The 14,271-nt window shown below is 39.1% G+C and overlaps 1 protein-coding gene across 2 annotated transcripts; it reads right to left on the bottom strand.

The window, feature by feature from the left end:
* Positions 1 to 718: 718 nt before the first annotated feature.
* Positions 719 to 14,115, bottom strand: glra4b (glycine receptor, alpha 4b). 2 transcript variants are annotated; one of them, XM_050040394.1, is made up of 10 exons: positions 13,797 to 14,115; positions 13,089 to 13,216; positions 12,238 to 12,305; positions 7,678 to 7,901; positions 6,400 to 6,482; positions 5,945 to 6,082; positions 5,626 to 5,840; positions 3,165 to 3,323; positions 2,493 to 2,588; positions 719 to 2,374 (listed from the first exon to the last, which is right to left on the bottom strand). In XM_050040394.1, the coding sequence occupies exons 1-10, from the start codon at positions 13,853 to 13,855 to the stop codon at positions 2,102 to 2,104; spliced, it is 1,443 nt and encodes a 480-aa protein (XP_049896351.1). In that variant the 5' UTR covers positions 13,856 to 14,115; the 3' UTR covers positions 719 to 2,101. The 2 variants fall into 2 exon arrangements, with proteins under 2 accessions (XP_049896351.1, XP_049896353.1); XM_050040396.1 differs by having other exon boundaries at positions 2,493 to 2,585.
* Between the last annotated feature and the right edge of the window lie 156 nt (positions 14,116 to 14,271).

The following is a 14,271-nucleotide window of genomic DNA, read 5'->3' as shown; positions in this document are numbered from 1 at the left end:
CCCCACAGTGCTGATGTATGCAGCCCTGCTTCTCCTGCTGTATATTTTATTTTTTAAGGACTTTTGGGGTTCTGTTATTCACATGATGACTTAGCTTTTTGACAAGAAATGCAAAGTTAATAACAGCGACTTCATGCAGAGGCTCTGGTTTAGGGGCCCCTGAGTTTTGGACCGCTGGGTGTGGGCCTGGTAGACCCGTCCGGTAATACACCCATGACTGTATGCATGTGACAACTACCTTTAATATGACATCTTAACTTGATAACAAGATATATTTTTAAAATGAGACTTGGTTATAAGAGATGGTCCCAGTCTCCAGGCATGTGTACACACAAATGCTAATTTTGAAATATGTCAAAAACCCAAACAGTGTGAGGTACTGAGCAAATCACTTCAAAACAGTTATTGCAGTGACATTTTGCACTTTTGCCCCATAAAAGAAGAGTGAGTACTGAGAATAAACTTGACAAAGAAAAGTATCAGAGGCAAGACAAATCTAGTTCTGGCTTTAGAGAACGTCATAGTTTGAACATTTGAATATCACAGCTGATAATTAGGCTAAGCGTTAACCTTTGGATTGTCTGACATTACAAGTCAGGGTTAAAATGAGCAGATCATTTTAAATCATAATTGTTTATAAGAAAGGTTACACAACGATACAGTAAATATTTCAAATTAAACCATTTCTTTATTTCATATTGAGCAACAAATTATTTCAGGGATACATTTGTTTCTAAAGAATAAAATACTCTGTGTGTAACATAGTTGGGCTTTGTTAACACCAATACAACACCCATTGTGCAGGCCTCAGGAGAACTCAAGTTAAGCAATATGTTTTGATAACTGTTCTCATGCACACTTGATAATATAAATCTTTGGCCAATATGCAAGAACGAAACTGAAGCCTTTAACCGATGACTGACATGGCTGAATAATGATAAAAGTAATGTGTGTGCTATGCCATTATATCAGTATAATAGTGATGCCTAAAAATTTCTGGACAATTTGTCCGTCAGTTTTTTAGGCATTAAATGCCTTAATTTAAATTTGAAACGCATAAACAGATTATTCTATTCTTTATTACAGATAGGCTTTCTATGGGAGGGTCTAAAATGTGAACTGATAAATATTACGTTATGATAAAATAGTCATGCCATTACAAAATAGCATTCAATCTGAGATTTCTGCAGCCTGCATAGAAACAAAACATTTTGATGCCTGTAAAGTGTCACTTGAGGTGAGAGACACAGCAGAGTCGCTGCTGTTTCACAGTGTAATTCCTGCCCGTAGTGATATTTGTTTTGTATGAAACCTGTGGCTCTGGACACTGTTGACCACTGCACCAGTAAAATAACAATAAACAAAATACAGGCGTGCTAAGAATGTGCTACAGTGAAGCTACAGTAACTGCACATACAGATATTTTTTCCCCAAAAAAGTGTGAGATAATAATCTTAAAGGACAAGGGTGGAGGATTTAAGGGGTTATATTGGCAGAGGTGGAATATAATATAATAATTATGTTTTCTTTCGTGTATAATTGCCTAACGTTAATGCTGGGCTCGTGGCCTGTCTCTGACGAGCCGAACAACGTTGGAAAACACTGATTTGTAACGTGTAACTGCTTTATTCAGTGTTTTTACTGGTTTAAATCACCTGGTCTGATGGTTTAGGAGATGAGGAGACCTCTGCAAATAAATTGGCTCCTGGTAAAAACCTCCTGAACAATGAACACTGAAGGAATTCTAACCAGGAGAAATTTCAGTTGGTTGCAATCTGCAATCCTCACCACTAGATGTCACTAAATTCCCCTAAATGTTACACACTGGACCTTAAAGATGCTGACTGTACACACATACTGTACACTGAGGTGTGATGTATAAAGCATCAGTGCTGAGGCAAAGTGCATTTCTTTGGAGGTATTAAAAATGTAAAGAAACTGATGGACTCTTCCATGCCTTGGAATGTCCCAACGACACTGGACATGCAGTCACAACATATCTTGCATGGCTCAGCTGAGGACTCTCAGCCTGTAAATGTTTCAGTGAAGAGAGCAGAATTAAAGGTATCCAGTGTCTTTATGGTCCTCGTTCGTTGTGTCATCACAGCGTGGCTAGAAGGTCTTCATGTCGTAGAACTTTGTAGGTAAGCCAGTAGAGGACATTAAACATGAGGAAGCTCATGGGGAAAACAGCTCGGGCAATGGTATCAATCCTTTTTGCTCGATCCACAAAGCGCCTGCGAATATCATAGAAACCTAAACCAGGAGGTAAATCTGCGAAGACCGGCGTTGCATCCATTTCCTGTGCGGTCCCTGCTGCCAGGGCAAGTCCATAACTCTGGAAGAGTAAACCCTGCTGTGCCAGCTCCTCCTCCTGGGAAGAAAAAGACACAGCACATAATAACCATCTGCTCTCAGTGAGAATCACACAGCTTCACTGATGCCAGTGATTGGCTGGCTGGTGTTTAACTAAACAAGGCGACGGTACATACCCTGGCACAGGCACTGCACTGCTGGACTACGTTCCCATGAGGAGCATTGTTGCCTGACATGTTTTTTCCTTTCACTTTACTGTCACCACTTCCCTGCTGATGGGAGGAAAAGCAGCACATATATTGAATCATCAAATAGACTGCATGATGGAAAAGTCATGACACAGCTCCTGTATGCTGCATGTGTCTTTCAAATCCTCATTAACAAGCAATCATCATCTGTTTCTGACAAAGTGAATACAGGTCTGACATTAATGTGAAATGAGACCACTTGGAGATGAAGTCAGAGCAATTTTCAGTGGCGTTGCATAATCCCAACAAATGAATAAGTACAAAGGACTCAAGCAGATGTTTTCTGTATTGCGTTATAAATATTACAAGGTATTAATGAGTCCTGCAGCTGCTGTCACACTGCTTCATTTAAGAAATATTTTATATTTAAAAGGTGCGTTGGCCTGTTTTGTCTCCAGTGTTTTTCTTCTCCACATGAGGCCGCAAGATGTGGAGAACAGTGGAATAAGGTGATGGCTTGAATTAATTACAGGTCAGTGCTGTCTGCATTTCCCGGCTGGAGTGCAACATGCAGCTGAGTTGTGTAGCTCGTGCATAGCTGGGCGCAGGGAATAGCAGGTGACAGCCGCCCGAGGGGCTGAGTGGGTGGGTTGCACTCACAGCTCTCTGCCGCTGTTGCTCTTTGAGCTTCTTCCTCAGCCTGAAGAACTCCTTGTGCTGGCGTGAAACAAAATTAACGGCTGCATACTCCAGCAGTGCAGCAAACACGAAGAGAAGACACACCGCCATCCAAATGTCTATGGCTTTCACGTAGGACACCTGCGAAACCGTGAAAATCAAATTAGGGAAGTCACTCAGTAAACATTAGCGTTCATGCCATGTTAGCCAGTGACATGAAAGACATGAGATTATGACTCTATGTCAAGAGTTACATGTTGGATTACTTTGTGGATCTTCATTGATATTAAACAGAGGTGGAAGAAGTATAACTTAACTAAACTTGACAAAACTAGACTATAAAAATACTCCACTACAAGTTAGACTCAACATATGTTACATTTTCTTCAAAGCATCATTATTATTGATGCATTAACACGTATAAAGATGCAACAACTGTACTAATAACACCACAGGAATAATAATAACGTAATACTCTGAAAAGGGACACTGCACCAGTTATTTTACTTTTGATACAGTTTGGGGAATAATCAGTGCTTTTTAATAGTTTTGCTTTTTCTTGTGGTCTTTTCACATTGTGGTATTACTACTTTTATTTAAGGAAAATGATCTGCATCCTTCTCTCAGTACTGCAATTCTAACCATGCATGCAGTCCTTTCTATTTCAATTTCTGGGGCATTAAACGGCCTATCATGGCTCAGTGCATCATGAATAAAACCTGGGATTGAATTGACTGGAACAAATAGGTATGCACCTGTGCTCAAAAACTGAAATGGCTCAATTTAAAGTTGTACCCCTGCCTAATAAGAAAGCCAGCACTGAGCATAGCAAAGGCCTTCAAACTCCTGCCTGGACATCATGCATAAGTGTCATTGACACTGGGGGTGCTGGCAACATGTCCCCACCACTTGGCTGATTTCGTCCCCATGACTTTTTGAAAGCGTTTGCACACTGAGGAAATATACAATGCAATGCAAGTATGGAAAATCAAAAGTGCACTGTCCAAAGGTAAACAAAAAATAATAATCCCTTCTAGCCAACTGATTCCAAAATGACCCAAAACCGCACATGTGCCGATCGGCAATTTAATTAAACTGCTTTTTGTCCATTTGTTCTCTATAAACATGACAATACCTATGAGCTATTAAAGAGATAGTGTAGATTTTAGAAGTGGGGTTGTATGCAGTACTTGTCCATAGTCAGCATATTACCTACAGTAGATTGCACTCTACCTTTTGGTCAGACAGCCCATTCCAATGGGGAAGTCATTAGTTCCACAGCTAAAGCCACCAGACTCCATTGATAAAAAAAACAGTAATTTTGGCTCGCTTAAAACAGAAGCTGCTGGTCTACAGCTGCTCAGTTAGTAAGTTTGTGTTATTGTGTGACTTTGGTGAATCCAAACTAATCACTATAAACAGCAAAGTCACACAATAACCCTTCCAAAATAACTGACTGAGGCAGCGGTAGACCAGCAGCTCCAGTGTTCAGGGACATTACATCACTGTTTTCCTCAGTGGAGTCTGGCTTTGAAGAGGACAATATAATGGCTTCAGTTCCCCATCAGAAATTGCTGTCTGATGGAAAAGTGAAAATACTCTTAATATAGTGCATACTTAAACTGATACTGATTGTTTTAGGTGGGCCTTTTTTAAGTGGCTAAAATACATTTTATTGCTGTATCCACAGCAGTTCATTGTTTGGCTTTTATGTCAATCCTCCAGCCTGCTTCTCCAAACTGGGGCCCTGCTGACTGACATCCATTATAGGTAATACACTGACTATGGACAAGTTCCTCATACAACCCTGCTGGAGGATGGAAGAGTAAATGATGCCTACATGTGTGTTGACTAAGCAGTGACAACATATTTGAAAGCAATACAAATTTTGCTTAATATTCCATTACATTTTTATATTTAAACTGTCATCTGCTGTCTGAATTATGTCTTTTCCTTTACATGAATAAAGACATTCCAACTATAAATTGCTGCAAAAATTTCACCAGAATGCAGGACATGTGTTTGACACTCATAATTTTGTTGGTGAGGACCCCTGGACCCCCTGTTCTTATTCAATGGTCAGATATAATTACAGCGGCCCAACCCGCAGTAATTATCTACTCTGACCTCATACCGATCCCTCCATTACATTGCCTGAAATCACTTATGACCATTTAAAAAACGTTTTTCATCTGACCCCTTTTGTCCCCGCCACTTTCCAACACAAAGTGACACCCTTTATGCCGTGAGTATAGGCTTTTTAAAACTTGTACTTTCTTAAGATTATTACCACCTCTGCTCTCAATAATAATAAACACATTAAAACATTGTAAATTAGAAAACTTCAATGCACCTTTTCCTCCTGAAATCATCCCAAAATGTATAAAAAATAATGACTGACTTGATTTTCTAATGTTGAGTGTCACAAACCAAACTGTCTGACCTTTGGCAGGGAGGCCCTGGAGCCTGAGCTCTGCGTCGTCATGGTGAGCACTGTAGTGATCCCCAGTCCCACTCTGGCCGGAGCGGCATCCATGTTGATCCAGAAGGACACCCAGGACAGGATGACGGTGAGCAGGCTCGGTATGTACATCTGGATCAGGTAGTAGCCCATCTGACGCTCCAGGTGGAATTTGACCTCGATGCAGGTGAATTTACCTAACCACAGGAGGAGATACAGGTGCAAACTGACAGTCTTATTAGAAGTTGATTGACAGTATCTGTCAAGGATGTTGGCTGGCAGGTCGTCGTGTGTCATATACCTGTGTTGTAGTGCTTGGTGCAGTAGCCGAGGCCTTTCTCCTCTTTTAGCACAAACTGAGGGAGCGTCAGATCATCAGCCACCTGCACTGCTCCCACATCCAGCCATTCAAAAATGAGATCATTCATGGTGTAGCCAACTAGAAAAGAGACAGAGAGAAGGTACTATATGGCACATTATGACAAAATCTATATTTAAGGTTCTGTGAAGGCCCTCAAGGCAAGAAGTTTGCCTTGAGGGCTTTGTGCCAGAATTTCTTGGTTAAAATTCATCACATTTTCCCAGAAAATATCGGAAATAAAATATCCCAAGTCCTTTACATAGAAGTTAGTCCACAAGCTGTCTCTTTTTTTAAGTTATGTTACAATATCTTCACCCATTGGCAATAAAAAAAATACTAAATGTAAAATACAGTATCTTTAATGTTCTCAAGCCTGCTTTAAAAGATGAACTCACAGCTTTCGAGCTGCATCGTACACGTCTGGCTGTCCATGGGGAAGTTCTTCAGATCCATAGGACAGGAAAGGGTAAGGGTCAGCCTGGAAAACAGAGACAGCAACACTGTAATGGCACTGGGATGGTGTGTACAATGAAAAGGTGATACCCTCACACTGCAACCCATGAGTAGATGCCCAGCTAGCCAGCAGCACTAAACCCACAGCACCAGCCATCTCCTGCTTATGTTTCACTCAAAGTCTTTCTGCACACTCACCCTACATTAAGGGTCACATCAAGCAGCTCTAACCTCTCTGACACCTGTCCTCCTCTCCATCTTTCTACCTCACTGCACCCCACGCAAACCGCACAAAGGACTGACAGGTGCTGACAGACAATATGTCAGCCTGTATGGAGGGCTTGACATAAAGTGGGTTGAGAACATGGCAGCACAATTGGCAAAAATAGAAGAGTGCTCCCCCTTACAAGACATAGAGATCAAGAAAAAAGAACATCCCATTCCTCAGTTGAAGTGTTGGCAAGGACTTTACTGATGTCTAATCACTGAGTATCTGTTGCTGCCACTGCTCTTTTTGTTGAGCCATGATGTCTTTCGCCACTCATTTTTAAGGACCCCTATTCTCATTATTCCAGCAAGGACAAAGTGAAGTCTCACAAAATGAGCAATACTGCAGAGAGGAGGAAAGCAAGTAATCTGGATTCAGTGTCGTCCAATAGACACAGTGGCTAACCATATGTGAGTAAGTGAATGAAGGGCAATAATAAATTTATAGAAATATATTTATTTATTTTTCACATTTTCAAACTTTCTGGCCCTGTTTATTTAGTGAAACTAATAATTAAAGTCACTAAGTGGTCATTTAGTTAACTGGTCATTTCCCAAGTTTAGCTATTACATTAAAGGTTCAGTAACCAGAGAGGCAGCTGATCATTTTGTTCATGCTTAACATAATTGCTAATAGAGCTTTAAACATTGCTTCATCTTTCATATATTCTAATGAAAACCATTACGCTACAATTCACCACTGCTTTAGTGCCACATTACTGACCTGATTCTGTTTTAGCCTGCAGTTATTATTCACAGTGGGTGCTGGACAACACAATGACAACTGAACTGAACTGGAGTGAAACAAACATGTTGTTGGAACATATACTTAGTGGCTCATACATCTCATAGATAGAAGTTTATATTCAGCTGGCCACTTGACAAACCATGGAAGTGGATTTGTAATATCTGATAGAAGTAAATCCTGCTGCATTATTCAACCACAAGATCACCTGATGCTGTAGAGGACGTTCCCATTCTGGAATATTCGAAGCAGTTTGTTGTCTGTTGTAACCTCGTGAAAGTTTGCTCCCTTTTCATTTGCGAAGAACAGGTCAGGTTTCCAAATGGAGTCCAACATCGAAGGGTCCAGATCCAGAGAGTCATCTGGATACTCCTTATATGCCAGTCGAGGGTCATTCCACTGCTGTCGCAGAAATACATTGAGCCGGTAGTCCTAAAGTATGGAATTAAGTCATAATTAGGAATTAAAATTGTTACAGTTATAAGTAACTGACAAAATATGTAGCAACAAGTAGTAATTTAATAGTTTATGCCACAGTAGAATCATATTGAGAGTTTAAAGCTTGTAAGTACAGTAGCCCTGAGAGCTCAACACACTGCAAATTAAGAAGACACATGCAAATAGTAAACACAATCGAATAAACCAAAAAAAAAAAAAGTCATACATTTTTCAACATGCAAATAGAGAAAAGACAACCAAATGCATACACAGAAATAGAAACTTATGACTTGACTTAACCTAACCTAGCATTAGCTTTTTACTCGTTATTAGTATGCTAATTCAAATAATCTAAAAAATATACACATTCATTGTGAAACATGTTAATATTCTGTTTGCTGACTTTAACATTAATAGGTACTTTCAGAACCTGTAATACGGGATGAGCAAGTTAAACTACCTGTAGGTTTTGCTGACATGACTAACAAAGTGTACCACATCACTTTCTATCAGTTAACGAAAAGCAAAGCAAACAACAAAACAAGTAACAGATGTGTGTTCTTTCATTACAGAAAGGGTTGGTATACATTTGAAAATATCATTCATGACGTCAAGTGGCAATTTATTTCCGTCCTTCAAAGGTAGCCCATTGGTGACAATTCTGAAAATAATTAAAGCCAGCTAAGATCATGTTAGCCTGTTTCATACAAGGTAAAAGGAGGCCAGAAATGTGTTGATCTTAAATAAGAAATGATAAGTTATTTAAAATGTATTTATTGTTGCTTTCTGAAAGTATGTGATAGTATGAGTCCTTTTTTCATAAGCAATTTATGTGGGTCTGGTGTATTTAATCAGATTGTTTGAATTGGCAGGCTCATAAAAAGCAAAAGGCTAACGCTAGGCTAACAACAGATATCTGCAATACTATCTGAGTCATGCAATCATAATGTTAAAATAAACAAAAGCAATGTAACTACATTTTTGCTCATTTTTCAATGGCACTAATGGATAGCCAACTTCAATATCTCTATAAACCAATAAACACAGCAACAACAAATGTGTCCCAGCCATGTGCATCACTCTTTAGTGTCCCTGGAAACAGTTTCTGTTGTGTGCTACAAGCAGCATTTTTTTTTAACTTGGTTCATAGACTGTAAAGGACTCGGTTTTGTTTTGTCTATTTGCAGTGAGGTGTTTTTTAGAGTCAAGAAGATGCTTTCTTAATCTGCATGTGTCTATGCATCTAATTCTTGTGTCATTTTAATAAACCATGTGAGAGGGCCAAGATCTTGTGAACAGTAATAAGTCACAAGCAAGAAACAAATGAACCTGCTGCGTCTCTCAGCAGGCAATGAGCACTGTGCACACGCAAACTCTCTGCAAGCAAAAATAAATAAATAAACACTGACAAAAAGACTTGAGTGCCCGTGACCTAAACGACAGAAAACTCCACTTACAGTTTCATCATTTAAAGTTTGATGGCTCTCCCAAGAGGTATTTTAGAAAAAGCATGAGTCTTCCTAACTCTAAACTAGAATAAATAAAAAAAAAAAACAAGGTTGTCCCCAAACACTCTCCATGGACCTCATGAATAAAGGATTTTCCCTTATTTGATGGTGAGAGAGAGGTGATAAAATCATAGCTGACATTATATAATGAACTTACAAGATGGTGTTTACAGTCATCAATTAATCATAATCTAATGACAGTATGTTTAAGCATCATGAAACATGCTCCAAATGGCTTCTCCAAACAGAGGGAGGAGAGCCAGAAACACTTCAGATGAATTAACACCAAAGAGCCTAATGCTTCTGATGTACGAGCATCAACCAGCTCTGTTGTCCAAAGAACATAGCTGGGATTCCTGCACTGGCAGCAAATTAAAGTAGCTGAGGCTTTTTTTAAAGAACAGCTAACGTCTGTAAATAGACTCATAAATGTTTTTACTCCACTACATTCATTTAACAGCTTTGGTTACTAGTTACTTTCCACATTAAAATGATTGTTGATGATATTATTACAAAATAAAATCAACAAATTAATGATGATACACTGTATTATTATACATTAAGCTACCCAGCAGGATACAAAGCAGTTACACTTAGCCCCATCTGCAGCTGCAGCATTAAAGTGATGTTTGCACATGATGTTTGCACTTAAGTTAAGTTTTGAATGCAATTTTTTTGTGTGTATTGCTACTTTTACTAAGTAGTAATTTTTAATCAAATATTAGCAAAGTAAAATGCACTGTAAAGAGTAATTAGTTCATCTTCCACCACTGTGACAAAAATCAGTGGCACATGTTGATTATAACAACACATTCTAACTCCAAATAATAATATGAAACTGATATTAAACAATAATACAACTATAAAAGTGCCAACAACAGACACTTGAAAAGGTTTTTAAGCATCACTTTTATGGTCTTTCCTGTTAAAGTTCTTATGGTTTAAACCTCATTTGCCCTGCTACTGCCATCCTCTTTGGTAATTAAGAAGCTTATAAGTGGTGCAAGCAGTTATACAGTATGAAAGAACAACAAGTGTACTTCTTCTAAATCCTGATAGTGGAAGAAAAATAATTCAGAAGCTAAAAGACAGTGGCGCCACCAAGGGGTGGCCACAGGGCCACGGCCACTCTGATACAATTGCTGGCCAGCCAGTGAAAACTAATCAGAGGCCTCTGTGCGGTGTTATTAAACTTGAGTAAATGTTTTTCCCCCTTATAATCAATGTACTCCTTCAAATTAAAGTTGTATAGCCTAATTGTCTTGAAAAAGACAATAGCGTATTTGAAGAACAATGAATAGCCTAACATGTATACACATGTACATGAAACAGGACTGTTGTGAAACTCAAAATGTTAACAGAACTGGTATTAGTCTTTAACATTAAGAGTAAAATAAGAAATCAAAGTTTTATGGCTGCATACTCCAGCAGTGCGGCAAACATGAAAAGAAGGCACATTGTCACCCAGATGTCTATGGCTTTCACAAATACCTTCAAATGGCAACATGGAAACTGAGCCAGTGTTTGGTTTGTTGTCTCTGGGCTACTGTAGAAACATCATGACAGACTCCATGTGAGAGGACCCGCTCTGTATGTAGATATAAACGGCTCATTCTAAGGTAACAAAACACAACGATTCTTAGCTTCATGATTATGACCTAATAATACTACTATATTATATATAATTTCTGGCAATAGATGCCTCTAACTCCCACACACTGGACCTTCAACTCTGCACACTGACAATCTGTGCATACCAATACTCATACTATCATACTATATAGTATGCCAGAAAAAGATTTAGTATGTCCCGATACATAGTATGTCAAATGCAGTATACCAAAAATACCAGGATGTTCTACTACATCCGGTCTAATTTTGCAGTATGCAAGCCAGCATGCTATTCTGGCTATTCTGACCCACAATCCTCTGCGCAGCGACGATATGTCAAATCGACTGAGCTGTACACAGATGACAGCCAGACAGCTCGCTGACAGCTGTTTGACAGCATATTGACAGATGTCAGATATTGCAATGACTGATGACATTCAAGTAACTGATGACCAGTTGAATAGTAATACTAGGAGTATTGATTGTTTAAGTGAACAAAATAATCATGAATATTACAAACAACAAAAGGACATAACTTAAAAAATAATAATGACAGAGAACTGCAGATGTAATTTCACTGTCGCAAATATAATCATCACCCCGGGTTGATCTCCATCTCTGGTGAACTCAGTAAGTGGCATTTGTTTTATCTCCATGGTAACGGATATAAAAGCAAGGGGGTCAAAGTTCAGGGCGGAGTGTTATGAGTAAGTAGTATGTCCCGATTGTGTGTACGCTACGAATGCTAGCCTACATGCGACAACAGCATAATAAAATTCCTGAAATTGAGATATAACTTTAGGTATTTCTGGGCACGCCTATGAAAAATTCCTTGGGGTGTCACTACCAAGAGATACAGTAGAGTGCAACTGTTGCTTGACTTCACTAACATGCATGTTTTAACACTACTGACTCCACCAAAGTTGATACCTTTAACATAATTATACTGAATACTGGCCTGAGGAACAGAATTGCTATTTGTTGTCACATTTGTTGCTGATTTTTTTTTGCACTTCATTTAGTGACACCTTAAAGTCACAGCGAGGACAGTCAAAAAATATATCTTCTTAACACTATTTAGATAGTCCAAGTTTGATATTCAATAATCAATGATAAAAGCAGATGTTCATGCTTATCTGCAGAAAATCATAGGGTCAATTTTTTTGTTACTAAAAGATTATCCAAATGAGGACTATAAGGAATCTTCTCACCATAGTTGTTTCAGTGATGGATCCGAAGCTGTTGATGAAGATGTTACACGTGACGTTGACTGGAGGACCTGAGAGAAGCAGATTGTCATCACAGATTACAGTCACACTGATTTCTTAAATACCACTGATGATGTTTTCTGAGGAGGCTGCATGAAGTATTAAAGCCGGTAAAGAGCAGAGCGTTCTGGCAAAATAACATCTGCTTGCTCCTTTCATAATATGCCATGCTGTGTCCTGATAAATAGACTTATCCAAGATAACCAGCATGAAATTATGTTGTCATTTCCAGTACCCTCCCATTAGTGTAGTCCATCTGTCGCCCACCGAAACTTTAAATATTTCAGGGGCTCAATAAGAGGCAATAATTTATTGATTCTCCTTTAGTTACATTAGTGTATTTATAGATAATCAGCCGGGATTTACCCAGCAAGCACTGACAAGGATGTGGAGCAAGTATGAAATATATATGAAATGCGACCCCAGAGACCGAGGGGGAAGTATGTCAGAGAGAATCTGCTGGCTTCACTCACAACAAGAGATCAAGACTGAACTGAAATGGGCCTGTAGGGTAACATGCCAGGGTAAGTGCACATTTCTGACAAATCTGAAAGAGAAGTCTGCGTGAAAAATATCATGACCCAAGGCTGTGGGTCAGCACAAAAACAGTTCAACAAATGACAAAAAACCTGACTTCTGTGTGAAAACATCTCAGCCTGCAGCTCCTCTAACTCCGGACCCATCTGTGAGTGATTTGTGCTACTTCACCGCCCACATTGTTACGCAGATCGCACTTTCCCCCCACACCTGTCCTGACAGAGGAGGTCCTCCCACCGCATGCCACAGTGTGTTACCTTTGAAGTTCGGCCTGATGCGGGCGTCATAGCCAGATGTGCGTCCCATCAGTTTGTCTAGAAAGTCAGATGGAGAGGGAGCCTTGGCTGCTCTGCTCGGGAGCTTCATCTCTTTGCAGAGCACAGACCTGCCAAGTGACGGGAAAACAAACTCTGGATGTACTGATATTTTTCTTCACTTAATATTTAATACCTCAAATTCTCCTCCAGGAAGGGTTTATCTCATTTAAAATACAGTGGCTATCAGTTTATTTTTTACTGGATGGCAGCACATGCATTTTGTAATTTAAAGGTGTCATATACTGTGTATTCAGACTAGATGTATTAAAATATTTTTAAATATCTTTATTCAAAGATCCAGTTTAAATATGCAAATCATCTGTGTAATTACTTCAGCACCTGTTATCACCTAAAATCAAGCTTTTTTTTCATCTGTTCAGTATAATCCTGCATTTTACATTATAAATGACACATTTAATGCAGGACTCTTCTCACTTTAAGAGAACAGTGATGTTAACATGCTCCTTGTCAAACAAGCACAAAGGTCACCCAATGCATTGCCAATGTAAACTCATGTTAATTCCATAATAACGCTGTGACACACACATGCATTTATATTACAATGGCTTAACATACAGCAATTTATAGATATGCTTTATAATAAGTTCAGGAATGTTGATATACTACTACTTAAAAATCATCTCTTACCTGCCTTGCAGAAAAATGACAGATGAAGCCCACACCATATACAACATGTGCAATAGCATTCTTAGTGAGTAGAAACAACAGATGTAAGAGTGATGGAGGGAGGAACTGGAAAAGAAAGAAAGGAAAAAAGAAAAAGAAGCAGAGATGCAGGGAACTTGTTGTTGCTCTTGCAGCCGAGGCTGTGTGCTCTGAACTCAGCTGAGCCTCCCTCCCCTCCCTGCAGGTGTAAAATACAGGAAGCTGCTGCTCTATAATTCAAAATGCCCGTGTTTGTGTGGATGACTTCAAGCTTTATCTCTTTTTTATGGCCATATGCATGCTGAAGGAATTACTGCAAGAATATTTAAAGAGACAGGAGCATTTCCAAAGCAGAGTGGCCGGCGTTGCTCTTCATCGCAGCATTAGATTAACAGAGTTGGTTACTTTTTGCTGAGAAAACTTTTTAGTAAAATAAAAACTATGTTATTCACAGATT

This window comes from Epinephelus moara, chromosome 3 (assembly GCF_006386435.1).
Source record: "Epinephelus moara isolate mb chromosome 3, YSFRI_EMoa_1.0, whole genome shotgun sequence".
Classification (NCBI taxonomy): domain Eukaryota; kingdom Metazoa; phylum Chordata; class Actinopteri; order Perciformes; family Serranidae; genus Epinephelus; species Epinephelus moara.
This window is presented reverse-complemented; position numbering and strand designations above follow the sequence as displayed.

Excerpts from the sequence above, each read along its gene's own strand:
- glra4b (XM_050040394.1), bottom strand. The coding sequence starts at position 13,855 with ATGCTATTGCACATGTTGTATATGGTGTGGGCTTCATCTGTCATTTTT. Across the intron at positions 12,306-13,088 it reads CATCAGGCCGAACTTCAAAG|GTCCTCCAGTCAACGTCACG; the intron begins GTAACACACTGT and ends TGCTTCTCTCAG. Across the intron at positions 7,902-12,237 it reads CCATCACTGAAACAACTATG|GACTACCGGCTCAATGTATT; the intron begins GTGAGAAGATTC and ends TCCATACTTTAG.